This window comes from Corythoichthys intestinalis, chromosome 16 (assembly GCF_030265065.1).
Source record: "Corythoichthys intestinalis isolate RoL2023-P3 chromosome 16, ASM3026506v1, whole genome shotgun sequence".
Lineage (NCBI taxonomy): Eukaryota > Metazoa > Chordata > Actinopteri > Syngnathiformes > Syngnathidae > Corythoichthys > Corythoichthys intestinalis.
The window spans coordinates 18,456,508-18,474,217 of NC_080410.1; the positions used below are offsets into that span (position 1 = coordinate 18,456,508).

Here is a 17,710-nt window from a genome sequence, read left to right on the forward strand (position 1 = left end):
AGCCACCTACCAGGGGTCTTTAGTGAGTTTACGGCAAAATGGCCGCCTCCTTGCTTCGTGGGAGGACGCTGGTGATTTGTAGAACATTTAAGCGGATTTACACACCAAAAACTCCACATTCCGCGACTTATCCGAATGGGCTTCTACTACAGACGGCATCGTATAACCCCAGGCCTCTGAAACTGAATCTCCGCGATCCTTATATTCCGGACAAGAGTAGCGAAGAGACGCCGGAATGGCAGAAGACAAGCAAATACGATAGGAAACTGTACGGTCGCTATGGCTCGGCGTCCGGTATTGACCCTGCGTCATTATGGCCCAGCCACGCAGAACTGGACAAGATCGTCGCGGAGGAAAATGAGTGGCATCCTCCGTTAGAGGTCATGTTGAACAATATCGCGGCCAAGCAAAAGGAAGAGACAGAAAAACGCCTCGCAAAGTGAGTGATGCTAACGTTGCTAATTAACTCTTACACTGCCATAGACATCAAATCCATTTCAACCGGGATGGCTGGCATTGAGTGATCATGTTTCACTGCCCTCGACAGCGATTGATTTGTACTTAATAAATTCACTGTAGTTGATTTAAAAAATAAATAAGTCCATTTAGTCAGTATTTCAAGTGCCACGAGATGAAGCCCGTGTACCGCACTTTCTTGTCAAGATCAGTGACTATACAAATGCTTGAGACATTCTTACATTCAAGAATATCGAAGTTCAAATCATTCTATTCAATGGTGCATGCATAAATATACCACAAAAGGTTAAGTAAGTACAGTTTAAATAAGTAAAATATTTTTTCCCATATATTATTATTATTATTATTTTTAAAAGCTGAACCTGTTTACAAGGATTATGGGTTTACTCACAAGAGGTGACAAATGGTGTACCTTACAGTGGTATCTGTATGTAACTTGCCTTACAAATATTTTGGAAATTGTCTACCTGCAAGATTCATCACCTTTGTAACATGTGTTTCATCTTTCAGCTTTGTTCATACCCTTAGCAAATTTAAAATGCTATGCCACTGTGTTGTAAATGGTAATGCCATACTTCATACAACTACAATCAGATATCCATCCACAAGCTGAAATACATACTATTCTGAGCATTGTGGTTAGGCATATGCTGGAAAGCCAAAATATCACGGTTTCACGGTGTATTGCAATTACAGCTCTAAAATGTGTTACTTTGAATTATCTGGGTTAAAAAAATCCATAGAACAGGATTAATTGTCAAAACAAAGACAAATTGGAATATAACTATAATGTTAAAATTAAAAAAAAAAAAAAAAAAAAAACATAGTCCTTTAGTGAGCCTAAACCTACAGCTCAACATTATTACCATCAGAACAAAAATAGAATTATTTTCTATAAAAAGCACGTGTGTATGACTCGCGTCATGTTTACATTAGACACACATGCTTTTTCTCAAGACAGTTGCTAGAGAGAAAAAAAAAACATGTTTTACCACCGCTAGAAACAATAAACACGCTTGAGTTGACTTGTAGCCAGTGTTGTCAGTAACGCTTTACTATGTGAGTAACTAATAAGTAAACTTTTGGCCGTTACTGTGTATATTAGGGCTGTCAAATTTATCGCGTTAAAGGGCAGTAATTAATTTTTTTAATTAATCGCGTTAAAATATTTGACGCAATTAACGCGTGCACGGAATGACCCGTTCATGCGTTGCCTCAAACAGTTTACAATGACGCCGTTTTAGCACATTGAGAGCGAAAAGGCAGAGAAATGCGAGTGGGCACAAGTGTTCATTGGACCGCGCCTTTTATTGGCTTAAGCTTTGGCAAAAGACACAATTTCATAACAAATATAAGTATTGTGGTGAACGACGTGGGGAAGATTGAAAGGAGACTATCTTTTTCTAGACACCCTTAATTGAACACAACGCAGAACATACTGTATACCATTTGCAGCAACCACTGAGAGTCATGGTTGCCCAACTTCCCATCATGCATTTGTGCAGAACAGTTAAGTCACTACAGTATCATTTAGTGAAAGCACAACAAAAATAATATTCCTATCTCTCAAAAAAATAATGTTCACAGAAAGAAAAGCGCTCAATGCAAAGAGAACTGGCATTCCCAATCAAATTAGCTATGCAAAATACACATAAAACTTACTCAGACTTTGCCTTGGCTAGATCTGTAATTAATTTAAAACTCTCCATGGACACCTTGTGGTGTATTTCAATCACTACCTTACATAGTTCAAGACACTATGGAAGAACGGCAGGGAGCCCATGTGACGTCCAACTCGGCGACGTCGACAATGGCAAGCTATTAGTTTATTTTTTGATTGAAAATTTTACAAATTTTATTAAAACGAAAACATTAAGAGGGGTTTTAATATAAAATTACTATAACTTGTACTCAAATTTATCTTTTAAGAACTTCAAGTCTTTCTATCCGCGGATCCCTTTAACAGAAAGAATATTAATAATGTTAATGCCATCTTGTAGATTTATAGTTATAACAAATGCAGTACTTATGTACAGTATGTTGAATGTTTATGTCCGTCTTGTCTTATCTTTCCATTCCAACAATAATGTACAGAAAAATATGGCATATTTTAGAGAAGGTTTGAATTGCGATAAATTTTTAAGCTGTGATTAACTCGATTAAAAATTTTAATCCTTTGACAGCCCTAATATATACAGTATATATATATATACAGTATATATATATATATATATATATATATATATATATATATATATATATATTGGCACTGTTCTTGTTCAATTCTCGGTTCAAGCTCAGTTGTTGTTGAATCTTTTGAAAGCTTATGTTTAAATACATTCTAAATATCCATTCTTAGCTGTAGTTTTGTCTAACCAAAGTCTCTAAGGTGCTTGTCACATGTCATGATCTGTTCGAAAAATAATTTTGACCCGTTATGAAATACTACTGTAGGATTCTTGTTTATTCCATTCATTTTTAATGTTTTATTGCTTTAAAACTTTTATAGACAAAATTTGAACAGCTATGTAGTTATTTTAAAGGGGAAGTACATTTTCTTACATTAGGCTTAATCTTCGAGTTAGCAGGAGTTGATTTGAACAAATTCTGTGCAGTTTGTCAGTTATTTGTTAGTTTCAGGACTCGGAGTGGCTAACCTAGCGCGAGTCAATGATGGTTGAACTCAACCCCATCGACTAATTAAACCCCCGCTAACTCGAAGATTTGGCCTTATGTGAAAAATTCTGATTGTCTTTTAAATTCAATTCGTGGAAAGTCAATTACGTATGTACATTTTTCTGTTGTCATTCCTATGTTCAGGCAGCAAAGAGCGAAAAATTGGTAAAAAGTAACTGATACTTTTAAAGTAACTTACTTTGATAATGGAGTAATCGGTAAATTAACCAGATTACTTTTTTTAAGGCGTAATCAGTAATTACTTTTTCAAGTAATCTGTGACAATACTGCTCGTAGCTGGTGGGAAACGTTCATGACTGTGTATACTAACCTTTGATTTTGTAAATACGAAATCATAATGGAGGTATTGCCTCCTCGGCAGCCACCCACCGCAGACATGTTGGTTGGCCCTCCTCGTCTAAGACGCGGCCGTCTAACTTTTCTTTAGCCGAAGTATTCCCATACCAGCGATTTTATTTTCTTCGGTGGAGTTTCACCTCCTCCAGCCATCATGTAGCACAGCTGACTGATTTACACTGAGCAACAACCAGTGGGTGAGGGTTGAGCCTTGCAGCTGCAAGCAAGGGATTTCTTACTGCAGTTTTGGGACATGAAAAATAGCTAATACCACTAGGGCCTGTATGACGGAATTTTTTTTGCGGTTTTGAAACCGTGACGTTTTCATACCACGATATACCTTGAAATCATTAATCGGCACATGTCTAATTTTGGTTGACTGACAATCAAACGATGAGCTCATAAACATCTGTTGTAATGATTGTTTTTATTCCCATTGCAGAGAGAAGCTCATTGCAGCCAACATGGCAAAAATGCCTAAGATGATTGCCGACTGGCGCAAAGAAAAGCGTGAAGCTAAACAGAAGCTAAAAGAGGAAAAGGCACGTCGCGAGAAGTTGTTGGCTGAGGCAAGAGAGCGGTTTGGCTATGCATTGGACCCCCGCAGCCCCAAATTCTTGGAAATGGTTGCCGAAATTGAAAAAGAAGAGAAGAAAAAGAGAAAACTAATGAAACGTAGACTGAGAGAAGAACAAGCAGCCGTTCCTGTCACTCCACCCGTTGCCTCGTCATAAACTTGGATTCAGAAAAGACAATTAACTACAGTAATACATGTTATTAGTATAGATGAACCTGGTTAAGTGCTTATTTTGTTTTCTGATACAATCTGGAATTACAGAACCTCAAATTTCCCAATAGAAAATTACTTTTCAAAGTATGTTGTTTCTTTGACTGTAATTGTAATTAAGATTTCTGTCTAGTACATTATTAAAGCAATGTGGATAATTTTGCGAAGTGGCATTAATCAAGACAAAAAAGGGTAGACACTAGACATTTTAGAAGGTATAAGTGAGCAAGGCAATGTCCTCACCCACCCCACACAAGCGGTGTCCCTTCTCAATTTTTGAAAAAATTTCCCTGCATGCCTGCGATTTGGTACCATGTGTGGTATGCAACCAAAAACTGGAGCGAGTTAAATTATTAAAGTCCCTCATGGGGGAATTCATTTTTTTAATTGGCAGCCATTGACAGTGATAGATGTCCAATCATGTGTCTATCTTTGTGTCGAGGTCTTTGTATGTGTCTTTTCATTCTTCTGTTGTGAATTTAAATTAGTTTGTCGCTAGTGGATGCCCAATCCGTTTGAGATGTTTGAGTTGAAATGGATTGGAGTCAGTCTGGCACTGTCAATATCAGAACAAATGTCATTTTATTAGTAGAACCCTGTGATAGTCAGCACAACTTCTTAGTATTTACTGTTTGCGATACACTTTGAACTCACCAAAACCTCAGTTAATGACAATATGCCAAGATGGTCAATTAAGTAATCAGTATAAAGCAGTATGTGTGAATGTTACCAAAAGGGGTTTTAATCAGTGGGATAGGACCTCAAAACGTAAACATCGTTCATACATTGAAATGTCGTTACGCACAAATTTGTAATCTTATATAAAATAGAAGTACTAATCAAAACCATGTTGTACAATAGTCCAGATTGATGCCAATCAGGACTTACCTTTATTAAATGTCAAAAGAAGGATAAACTGAACAGAAACCTATTAGGCATTTAGTGTTTGAAAATGGATAGAAATGTAAAACTGGATATTGTTTAAAAAGAGTATCCCAATCACGAAGATGAAGACTGTCTCCTTATAGTTGAGTTTCCGCCAAATCGACAGAGCCAGCCTTCAGCTTGGCCAGAGCGGCATGGATCCTGAACTGCGTACGTGATTCCATGGAGTATTCTTTGTAGTTGTGTCTGGAATTCAAATGAAAGATTTGAGTGCCAAAAAGAGGTTAATACCAGTTTATTTAAAGTATTAAGCAAGAGGTCATGGCATTTATGAGTTCTAATAAAATCAGAATACACCACAATTAAAAAGTTAAATTTTTTAAAATCAAGCACCAAATATATTTTTTCCTTTAGATTTTTTTAAGGCGTCTAAATAGCAGGAGGCGTTTGAGGTACCGACAAAGCAATAATGCAAACGATTAACATCAGAATCTGGTGGAATGGAACTACAGAAAATTCAATCAACTAAATATATAACAGGCAAACACCGCCCTCTATTGTTCCCTACTGGAAATACATGGGGTTGAACTCATTGGTGAATAATATGAAGAAAAAGAAAATAAACTTGAAAATCTAAAAAGCGGACAATTGAATAATCACTAAAAAAGATTCAAATATTTCCAAAGACCTAAACAGAAGCAAAATCATCCAATAATGATTTAGGTGTAAAATACTAAGCTCTTTCAAGAGCTAATAGTTCTTAAACTATTTACTTTGTACACTACCATTATGACAACAAAAATAGTTGAGTCGAAGGCCCAAGTTTTAATTAGAAATGAAGTTTTTATTCCTTACCCGAAGCATTCCCAAGTATGTATATTATATATAAAAGAGTCCCTATCTCACTTAATTTTACGCCTTTAATTTTAGAATGTGCAATGAAATCTCAATTTCCGAACTATACAGACAGTGTTGGGGGGCAGTGGCCAACCTGTACAACCACAACTAATAATACTATGAAAAAGAAGCAACTTACTTAGCCTTGTGCAGCAGTTTGATGGCCTCGTCCTTTCGGCCTTGTTCAATGTAAAGGAGACTAAGCTCCACCATGGAGTTAGGAATGAGGTAGTGGTCGAACCGGAGCTTCTTCTCACTGAACAAGTTTAAAAAAAAAAAAGCAGCTGTGTTTAACATTCATTTGAATTTTTAACCCAATTATAACCTGCAACTAACAGCCAAATATGGATTTAAAGGTCTCAAAGCCCAACCTATTATTCAAAATGGCTCATGACTCCCCTCACCTCCCTATCAAAAATGGATTGGACGTCTCGTGCCGTCAATGGTACTGAAACATGTTTATTACCTGCATATGAAAGCAATGCAGAAAGCACTCACCTAGAACAAACTTTATGAAAGCATTCCTCAGCACCCTGGAGGAGTCCTTGATTTTTCAAACACAATCCCTTCAGCAGATGGATTACACAACGGTCGTCTAGTGAATACTCATTCTCTGAGGTGGTGCGAGAAGACAAATGGCATACATAGATATTATATTTTGTGGTTCGTGTTACATTTATGATTAAATGGAAATATGAAGACCTGGAGACTCCAAGAGGGTGCGCTCAGCGTCCACTAGAGTCTGCATCATTCCTTCAGTCAGCTCTGGTTGTTTTTTGATCATACTATAACCATTCCACATGTACATCATCTCCTGGAAGCATGCATTGGATAAATGTAAAGGTATTTGCGGAGGGTTATGTACAGAATGTATGTTTTTGAAGTCTTACCAGCACTGGCACGACTAGCCTGACTGGGCAGTGGGTTTGGTAGCGGCGAGCTTTGCGGATAGCAAATTTTTCAGTGGGGGGAGACTTCCCTGCTATCTTTTGCTTAAAGGCAGGTACTTGTCTAAACAAAAGAGGAAACCATGGGTTGAAGCACAGCTGGTCCAAGGCATACATGCTGTGAATTTTAATTAGATTGTGACTAGTAGACGACCAGTCCATTTAAAGTGTGAGGGCTGGCAGCGAATTAACATTTGCTCATTTGCCACTAGCCCTTCCGACGCCAAATAGATTGGACGTTTTGTGCTGTCGACAGCAGCCAATTAGGTAAACCTTGCAAGTTCTTATTACCATAATTTTCAGACTATAAGGCGCACCTGACTATAAACCGCCACCCACCAAATTTGACATGAAAACGGCATTTGTTCACAGATAAGCCGCACCGGACAGAAGCCACAGCGGCCCTCACTTTATTATGGGATATTTACACCAAAAGAGATTAACCGGTCACACTTTATTTGACAGCAGCATCATAAGACTGTCATAAGACAGTAATAATTATGACATGACACCGTCATGGGCATCAATGATTGCTTATGACAGATGCCATTACGTGTCATCCGGCAAATTTTGTCACTAACTACATTTGTGACCAGCTCTGATCTTTTACAACCTTTCAAAAGTGAGACAATTATTATAATAATTATGACGGTCTTATGACAGTCTTATGACACTGCTGTCAAATAAAGTGTTACCTATTAATCCAAATAAATGAACAAATAAACCGCACTGGACTATAAACCATAGGATTCAAAATGAGGAAAAATGGAGAATAGAATAGAATATCCCTTTATTGTCATTATACAGTTGTACAATTAAATTGTGGAGCATCTCCCTTACAGTGAAGGACAAGTAAAAATCTCAAAAGTGACTTGCAAATATAAAATCAAAATAAATATAATATGTATATGAGGTAGTCCTATGTTTGGCAGTGCTAATAATTGAAGTGAAGCAGCAACAGTTGACAGTGAAGGCATTGAATGTTGCATATTAATATTGCACGTAAATAAATATTGCACATTAATATTGCACATAAATAAGTATTACACATAGAATATGTGTGAATAGTAGCAGCAGTTGACAGTGAGGCATTGAATAATATACGTAATAAGTATTGCACATAATAAATTGCTTGTAAATGAATATTGGACATCGGGCGATGTGGTGTTACATTTGGCTGTTCAGGGTGGAGCTGGCTTTAGCAAAGAAACTGTTCCTCAGTTTGTTTGTTCTTGCGTTTAAACACCTATAGCGTCTCCCAGAAGTAGCGGCCTATAGTCCAAAAATTACGGTATAGTTGGGATTGTTTGCAAAACAAAGAGCTCCACATATAAAATAGCCCCCCCTCCATATAATAGCGAGAAATATTAAAAATAGTAACAGAATGTGGCTTGTAATTGCTCCTATGGGAGTTGATGGACCAAAAAGTCAAGCATCCTCATGCAGTTTCTCCGGAAATGGCATTTTCTCGTTTGCCAAAATGATATGCTGATCAGTCCTCACATGAGTATGTTGATTTTACAGATTTCTAACAAATATAAAGTGTTGGGGAGTATGACTTAACTCTCACTACCAATCCTGAGAATAATAGTGAAATTTACTAGCAGCCTGTAGGTTGCATGGGACTCTCTGGAGTCCCCCCAAAATTGTCAGCCTCTCACAGCACCATCTGATTTCGCAAAAATATATCCACTAATTGTGAATTATGGGCCTGCAGTTTAATAGATCACAAAGCTGACATACTTTTAGCAAGTCAAGACTTATTATGTTGGATAAATGGCAACAGGTGGATATCCAGATTTATTTTACCTTCTGCCAACGAATGGAAGACCTTTAATTGTTCTGCCTGTCACTATCTGTTGCTGACATGGACTGATAACGATATATTTGTATTTACCGGTAGTAAATAATTCTAAGCAGAATGTAAGAGAAATTATATGATTTCTTAAATCACCTTTGATAAACTTTCGTACAGTGCCAAGACACCGAGAATAAAGAATCACTGACCTGAAGAGATCCACCTCATTCTCGCCGAAGGGGCGCTCCTCTTCCTTTGGCAGCATGCTGAGATAAGCAGCTTTCATGTATATGTACATTGCCTATGAGAAAAAAAATTCATACTTACGGATGCATCCAATTAGACGCGACTGTAACGAACAATTTGCCCCGCTTTTCTAAAGTGTACCTTGGACCAGCGGCTTTCCTTGCTTAGTAGGTCTGCATAGAAATAGGCCATTTTCCACGCCCGCTTATAGGTGAAACACCACATCAGCTCCCAGTAGCACATGTGGTGGAACTGCTTCCATGCTTGCTGGGCTTTGCAGCCGTCTTCAAATAAAGCAATTGCCTGGTGACACAACAACAAGGCCATATTGAAATTGACCTAATACGAATTAGAACATATAACACAAGTAGCCAAAGTTTTAAACCAGAACAGTGAGTAAGACTTGCTAATCACTAGCTCACCACGATGTCCATATTGTTCAATCAAAACTAAGCATAATCATTTATAAAGTTGGACATTTTGTTAAAAGCATACCATTAGGTTTTACGCACATAATGTTGACGCTGGTAATTGGAAAGCACAATGAGTCTATTTGCCAAAAAGTAAAGAACGTTTCTTTTAACCCATTGGCTGCTAAACGTCCAATCCATTTTGACATTTGCCCATTCGCCCCTCCCAGTCAAAAGGAATCGGACGCTTAAGGCCGTCAACAGCATTGAAAGATAAACATTAACAGCCAGTCCTCCCAGTTTGAATGTATTGGATGTCTACCATTGTCAATGACCGGCAATGAGTTAAGAACTGTTCCTAAAGGATTTTTATGACAAAAGCACATACCTCATCGATGTTTCCTTTCATCTCCTCTACCCTGCCAGCAAAGAAAAGGAATATCGCACCCTGTGCAGAAAAAGAGATGCATATTTGTTAAAGCTACTAGTCATGTCTCCAAACTACAAACAAATTTTCAGACTATAAACCGTAACTTTTCCCCCTTCATTTTTAATCCTGCGGCTTAAAGTCCAGTGCAGCTTACTTGTTGATTTAATGGGTTAATAGATAACACTTTATTTGACAGCGGTGTCATAAGACTGCCATAAGACCCTCATAATTATGACATGACACCATCATGAGCATTAAATGAATGCATATGATAGATGTAATTAAGTGTCATCCGGCAAATTACACTATTTTACCAACTCCATTTATGTCCAGCTCGGATTTTTTACATCCCTTCAAAGTGAGATAATTTGCCAAATGACACAAAATGAGATCTGTCATAAGCATTTATTGATGCTCATGACAGTGTCATATCATAATTATGATGGTCTTATGACCTTTTTATGTTATAGAATACCAGAGCTAGCAATTAATGAAACAACTGGAAGATTACGTGAAGAAATAATTGGCACAGAATTTTGATTGTTATTCTCTAGTGCTGCAATGCATGCTAGGAGGCATGTTGGGCAACAACAGTGTTGACAGCAGGTGGCAGCAGAGGTTGACTGTCTCCCTCTAGTGAGCAGTGTTGGCCAAATGAAGCTTCTTGAAGCAATGATTCATGGTGGTACATTTGGTCTAATGACAGTCTTATGGTGCTGCTGTCAAATAAAGTGTTGCCAGTTAGTATCTTTTGGTGTAAATATCCAATAATACAGTGAGGATAGCTGCTGCGTATAGTCCAGCGTGGCTTACCTATGAATAAATGCCGTTTATGTGTCAAATTTGGTGGGTGGCGGCTTTTAGTCAGGTGTGTTTTATAGTCCCAAGAATTACGGTAATTCCTATCTGAAAGTAGTCACACCCTTTAGCAGTTATTCTACCGTTGTTTGTTTCATGTGCTTAATGGCATTCCTGTGAGTTTGTACACAATGTGGTAAGAAGTTTGTTCTCCGGGATGGTCAGGCATGTATGCAGTAGGTGGAGCAGACACAGATACTGTGAACTACAAATTCAAGATCACACTATCTAATCCATAACTGCTCATTAATCTTGTAATATGATGGGATGAATGTCTAGGCACTCAGCAGCTAAAATAAAGAGCATTTCATTTTGGTTCATCAGAAGTTGGGTCTTAATGCCCCATGGAGCCGAAAGGCGATTGTTTTTTGTAGTAAGCCACTTAAAAGCCTCTTAGTCAATTAAACAGGTGTTACATATCACCACAAAACAAACATATGATATGTACAAACAATGATTTTTTTTTTATTATTATGAAGTGGGAGAACACACATCGCGACTACAACTACATTGGGAAAGAATTAGACAATGCAATCGGTAAAGACAAAAAATAATAGGGATACATATATATATATATATATATATATATATATTTTTTTTTTTTTTTTTTTTTTTTTTTTATTGTTCATGGCGTGACTGAATTCCAGCATTAATTCCATTTTACAAAATAGTATCATGAACTCGATTAGTCAAGTTGTGAACAAGAAAGAAAAACAATTTTCGCCAAAAAAGCACTGAAATAACAGAAATCACAGACTATAAATCACCTTCATGTAAAACATAGTTATTCAAATTATTGCGTAAGTATGCAAATCGTAAATTTCTTAGAAATCTCATAACAGGAGAAAAAGGTTTAAACACAAAAAATACACTGCTTTTGATTGCAGCTATTTGTGACATCAGTTATATCAATGCACATAAATGATGATTGACTTGAACAGGTACACAGGAAGATGCGTATTGCTGACATCACGAGGAAGGACGGACAGGGATACTTGCATTTCATTAGCTAAAATAGTACCAGCATTGATTTAATGACTGTCCCCGCTTCAGCCAGCCACTTCCTGGAAATACTGTCTTTCATGATGTTTTACTCCACTATTACACATCAGAAAAATTACATTTATTTAAACACGATTCTTTTCGCTGGGTTGTAAACGATAAATGTGTTATGTGTCCCTTGAAATATAATAGTATTTAGCATAGTCACTGCAAATTAACTCTTAAATCAAGGTAACACTTGAATGCAGAATTTTTGCATATGGATGTGTCCCAAATAACAGTTTTTACATATTCTTGAAATTGAAATTCTGCAAACTTACAAGTAACAGTCAGACAATGTTACTTTTACTGCTGTCATTGCTATCATAGCTATACTCTTTCAATATGCTTTGGGTCCAGCCATTTACTCACCCGGGGGTAGCGAAGCCTGAATATTTTCAGCAATCTTTCAGCTTCCACCACATGTCCCTCACCTGTTCCTGTGAGACAGAAGAGAGGAGGAGGAATGAAATACCATAGAAATCAGCCAGCAGGAGCGAGTTTTCTGACAGATATATGGAAAGTGCTTGGGAAAAGCCATACCTAGTATGAATGTTAGAAAAGTGTAGTAACAAAGCAGTAGCAGAGCACATAGCATGGAGCGCAGATTCAATGCTGTTGCCCCCTCATCCAGCAGCGATAAACCGTAATCCTTAAATGGGCACGTAGTTTAAAATCAATGTGCAATCTGCAGTTTATACATTATTGTGCAAATGAAGAAAGACACCTGCTACATACCTTATCTCCCGAGAAACCCGCAAACTCTAAAACTTTTAATATTCGTGGTGGGAATAAAGAGAGTGACTAAAAAAACGATGCAGAAAAACAATATGAGTTGAGCTGTAAAATGAATAATACACAAGATCTAATGTAAAATCATCATACCAGATTAAATGCTCCTATTCCAAAAGAAATCCCACCCTCTAATTGATTGTGGTTTGGTCCTTTAAAACAGGTTTGAGAATTTACATAGGAATGCAAGTCTCTGAAAGAAAAAGGTCACAATGTTTAAAAAAAAAAACACACACACAAAAAATTTAAAAATCACCTCTTTTCCGTCACGTTTTTTTTTTTTTTTGTTTGTTAAATAAATCATTTACGGTAACATTACAGAGTAACAGTGATTAAAGAAATCTTCTAAATAAGTCTTGGAACACAGTTCGAAATCAATTCAAAGGTTTGATTTGATTCATCTTGCTGGGAAGGGCAAGTGAACATGCATACGTTCACCCCTCCCAATCAAAATGGATTGAATGTCTTGGGCCGTCAGTGGCATTGAAGCATGAGCACAGCTACACCTAGTTTAAATGAATTGGACATTTATTATAAACCATGGCAGGCAATACAAAAATATAGTTTAAAAACAAACAACAACTAGAGTGTTATTATTGGGACTATAACCAGAGTATGTTTTTTTTTTTTTTTTTTTAAATTGTGCAAGTTCTCCCACTTGAAAATATTAGAGGCCTGTAATTGTCAACATGGGTAAACCTCAACCATGAGGGACAGAATGTGGAAAAAAAAAACAGAAAATCACATTGTTTGATTTTTAAAGAATTTATTTGCAAATCATGGTGGAAAATAAGTATTTGGTCAACATCAAAAGTTCATCTCAATACTTTGTTCTGTACCCTTTGTTGGCAATAACTGAAGCCAAACGTTTTCTGTAACTCTTCACAAGCTTTTCACACACTGTTGCTGGTATTTTGGCCCATTCCTCCATGCAGATCTCCTCTAGAGCAGTGATGTTTTGGGGCTGTCGTTTGGCAACACGGACTTTCAACTCCCTCCACAGATTTTCTATGGGGTTGAGATCTGGAGACTGGCTAGGCCATTCCAGGACCTTAAAATGCTTCTTACGATGCCACTCCTTTGTTGCCCTGGCAGTGTGTTTGGGATCATTGTCATGCTGAAAGACCCAGCCACGTCTCATCTTCAATGCCCTTGCTGATGGAAGGAGATTTTCACTCAAAATCTCTCGATACATGGCCCCATTCATTCTTTCCTTTACACAGATCAGTCGTCCTGGTCCTTTTGCAGAAAAACAGCCCCAAAGCATGATGTTTCCACCCCCATGCTTCACAGTGGGTGTGGTGTTCTTCGGATGCAATTCAATATGCTTTCTCCTCCAAACACGAGAACCTGTGTTTCTACCAAAAAGTTCTATTTTGGTTTCATCTGATCATAACACATTCTCCCAGTCTTCTTCTGGATCATCCAAATGCTATATTGCGAACCGCAGACGGGTCTGGACATGTACTTTCTTCAGCAGGGGGACACGTCTGGCATTGCAGGATTTGAGTCCCTGGCGGTGCATTGTGTTACTGATAGTAGCCTTTGTTACTATGGTCCCAGCTCTCTGTAGGTCATTCACTAGGTCCCCCCGTGTGGTTCTGGGATTGTTGCTCACCGTTCTTGTTATCATTTTGAAGTCACGGGGTGAGATCTTGCATGGAGCCGCAGATCGAGGGAGATTATCAGTGGTCTTATATGTCTTCCATTTTCTAATAATTGCTCGCACTGTTGATTTCTTTACACCAAGCGTTTTACCTACTGCAGATTCAGTCTTCCCAGCCTGGTGCAGGTCTACAATTTTGTCTCTGGTGTCCTTCGACAGCTCTTTGGTCTTGGCCATAGTGGAGTTTGGAGTGTGACTGACTGAGGTTGTGGACAGGTTTCTTTTACACCGATAATGAGTTAAAACAGGTGCTATTAATACAGGTAACGAGTGGAGCCTCGTTAGACCTCGTTGGAAGAAGTTAGACCTTTTTGACAGCCAGAAATCTTGCTTGTTTGTAGGTGACCAAATACTTATTTTCCACTCTAATTTGGAAATAAATTCTTTAAAAATCAAACAATGTGATTTTTTTTTTTTTTCCACATTCTGTCTCTTGTGGTTGAGGTTTACCCATGTTGACAATTACAGGCATCTCCTTAATCTTTTCAAGTAGGAGAACTTGCACAATTGGTGGTTGACTAAATACTTATTTGCTCCACTGTATATACGGTACATGAATAAATATTAACAATAAATTTGTATTCCAAATGTAATTTTGTGGCCTAAATGAAGTTTTTTTAATCAACAGAAATGGTTTCTTGACTTATAATGGGTTTAAAAAAAGAAGTTAAATATTGAACAAAATTAATGTAAATAAAGCGCAAAACTTATATAAATACACTACCGTTCAAAAGTTTGGGGTGGCTTAGACCTCAAACTTTTGAACCTTTCCTCTCCCCTGTAAGCCCCCAAATGTGAAGTAATAACTTTCACGAAGAGACAAACTTTCACATGAAACAATAGACGAACAACAACAAAACAATCGAACTTATAATTGATTTATCGCCCAGGCCTGCTGTATATACAGCATTTAGAGTTACTTACTTGTAAATGAGGTAACTGTTTCGTACTTTGATCCCACCTTTGATAAAACTCACCATATTCTCATCCTGCAAAGAAATATTTTGTGCTGTCATTTGACTCTAAAGTTGACCAATTCTGTGCTGTGCCAATTAGGAAAAATGTAGATATAATAGTATATCACTTCACTGAACCTGTAGGAAAGTGAGAGCAGCTCTTTGAAGCTGGCATTCTGCAAAACACACTTCTGCATGGAGTTGCACTGCACATGCAAGAAAAAAAACAATATAGTCATAGAATAATGATAATAATAATTAACAAAGTAATTAAATTGTAAGACTCAACCCTTAGAAATGTCAAGGTCAGGACCCGAAATGGGTCGCTTTTTATTGGGTCAATCTAAGCATGGGGTGCACCCGCGAGGAAAGTGTTTTTAATTGAAAAGTGTAATGCGTTTTATTTTGACAAAAAAATGCATGTTTCCCTTTAAAATTACTGTATGTAAATTAATGCTTACCTTCAGTGAGTGGCTCCCCAGTCGACTTTGCTAAATTTGGAGTTTTACGGCGAAACCTGTAACAATGTTACCAAAATCAACATTAATTTAATGTAAATGCATATAAAAACCACCATTAATCACCAGGGAATTAGGAGCCCGCTGAACAGCGAGTACTAAAAAAACAGTGATCAATGTCCATTGTAATTACATTTTTAAAAATTAAACAATGAAAAGCCTTTTATAAGTGTATTCAATAGGGTAATACCTCATGAAAATATAAAGTGCAAATAATTCTAATATATACTGAAAAAAATAATGCACAAAAAGATGCATCTGACCATCCCAAATTGCCAATGTGAGGATGTTTGATAACAAGAAACCTTTCTCACACAGAATGCAGATGGCGATCGTAACTGTCCAAGTAGTTCAAATAGCTGTGCAAGCAGTGACATGCTTGGAGCCATAAATGTTACTGTGCAATTTGCTTTTACAGCCATTAAAATGAAAGGAATACAATTGTTGTCACAGTGTTCACGCAGTCAAGGTGTTTAATGTGCTCAAGAAAAAAAAAATGATACAATTTGAGGAAAACAAACCTCTGACAAAGATCCTGAGCATTCTTCATGGTAGCTCCAGCACTGCAAATGTCATCATGCTGGAAAGTCATCATGGCTTGCATTTCCAGGACTGTGGCGTAGAAAAGAGCATGGTACATACTCTCACCTACTCTACATAGGAAAAAGAAAAAGAGGCAAATCATACATACTTGTAGAACTCAATTGTGTGTTTTTGGTATACACTACTGGCCAAAAGTATTAGCACCCCTGCAATTCTGTCAGATAATGCTCAGTTTCTCCCAGAAAATTATTGCAATTACAAATGCTTCGGTAGTAATACCTTCATTTATTTTGCTTGCAATGAAAATTACAAAAGAGAATGGGAAAAAAAATAAATCATTATAATTTTACACAAAAGTCCAAAAATGGGCCGGATAAAAGTATTGGCACCCTCAACCTAATACTTGGTAGCACAACCTTTAGACAAAATAACTGCGAACAACCGTTTCCGGTATCCATCAATGAGTTTCTCACAATGCTCTGCTGGAATGTTAGACCATTCTTCTTTGGCCAACTGCTCCAAGTCTCTGAGATTTGAAGGGTGCCTTCTCCAAATTGCCATTTTCAGATCTCTTCACAGGTTCTATGGGATTCAGCTCTGGACTCATTGCTGGCCACTTTAGAAGTCTCCAGTGCTGTCTCTCAAACCATTTTCTAGTGCTTTTTGAAGTGTGTTTTGGGTCATTGTCCTGCTGGAAGACCCATGTCCTTTGAGAGTGACCCAGCTTTCTCATACTGGGCCCTACATTATGCTGCAAAATTGGTTGGTAGTCTTCAGACTTCGTAATGCCATGCACACGGTCAAGCAGTCCAGAGCCAGAGGCAGCAAAGCACCCCCAAAACATCAGGGAACCACCACCATGTTTGACCGTGGAGACCGTGGTCTTTTCTTTGAAGGTCTCGTTATTTTCCTGTAAACTCTATGTTGATGCCTTTTCCCAAAAAGCTCTACTTTTGTCTCATCTGACCAGAGAACATTCTTCCAAAATGTTTTTGGCTTTCTCAGGTAAGTTTTGGCAAACTCCAGCCTGGCTTTTTCATGTGTCTGGGTCAGAAGTGGGGTCTTCCTGGGTATCCTACCATAGAGTCCCTTTTCATTCAGACGTCGACTGATAGTACGGGTTGACACTGTTGTACCCTCGGACTGCAGGACAGATTGAACTTGTTTGGATGTTAGTCGATGTTCTTTATCCACCATCCGCACAATCTTCCGTTGAAATCTGTCGTCAATTTTTCTTTTCTGTCCACATCTAGGGAGGTTAGCCACAGTGCCATGGGCTTTACACTTATTGATGACCAGTGTTGGGCACGTTACTTTAAAAAAGTAATTATTTACATTACACACTACTTCTTCCAAAAAGTAACTGAGTTAGTAACTGAATTACTCTATAGTAAAAGTAACTAGTTACCAGGGAAAGTAACTATTT

At 37.7% G+C, this 17,710-nt stretch overlaps 2 protein-coding genes across 2 annotated transcripts in view; one reads left to right on the top strand and one right to left on the bottom strand.

Moving 5' to 3' along the window:
* On the top strand, positions 1-7,140 carry gadd45gip1 (growth arrest and DNA-damage-inducible, gamma interacting protein 1). Its single transcript, XM_057817348.1, has 2 exons — positions 1-439; positions 3,953-7,140. Exons 1-2 carry the CDS (start codon positions 39-41, stop codon positions 4,242-4,244), a joined length of 693 nt encoding a protein of 230 aa, XP_057673331.1. The 5' UTR covers positions 1-38; the 3' UTR covers positions 4,245-7,140.
* Positions 4,949-17,710, bottom strand: part of zgc:158403 (tetratricopeptide repeat protein 39A) — a 25,276-nt gene continuing 12,514 nt past the window's right edge. The window contains exons 3-18 of the mRNA XM_057817347.1: positions 16,263-16,394; positions 15,685-15,740; positions 15,362-15,429; positions 15,192-15,256; positions 12,695-12,794; positions 12,548-12,613; positions 12,353-12,461; positions 12,182-12,249; positions 9,869-9,928; positions 9,212-9,373; positions 9,034-9,125; positions 6,970-7,090; positions 6,782-6,893; positions 6,578-6,692; positions 6,219-6,335; positions 4,949-5,428 (exon numbers count right to left, since the gene is read on the bottom strand). Of these exons, the coding sequence (XP_057673330.1) occupies positions 5,320-5,428; positions 6,219-6,335; positions 6,578-6,692; positions 6,782-6,893; positions 6,970-7,090; positions 9,034-9,125; positions 9,212-9,373; positions 9,869-9,928; positions 12,182-12,249; positions 12,353-12,461; positions 12,548-12,613; positions 12,695-12,794; positions 15,192-15,256; positions 15,362-15,429; positions 15,685-15,740; positions 16,263-16,394 (1,552 nt within the window). The 3' untranslated portion in view covers positions 4,949-5,319. The remainder of the gene's footprint in view (positions 5,429-6,218; positions 6,336-6,577; positions 6,693-6,781; positions 6,894-6,969; positions 7,091-9,033; positions 9,126-9,211; positions 9,374-9,868; positions 9,929-12,181; positions 12,250-12,352; positions 12,462-12,547; positions 12,614-12,694; positions 12,795-15,191; positions 15,257-15,361; positions 15,430-15,684; positions 15,741-16,262; positions 16,395-17,710) is intronic.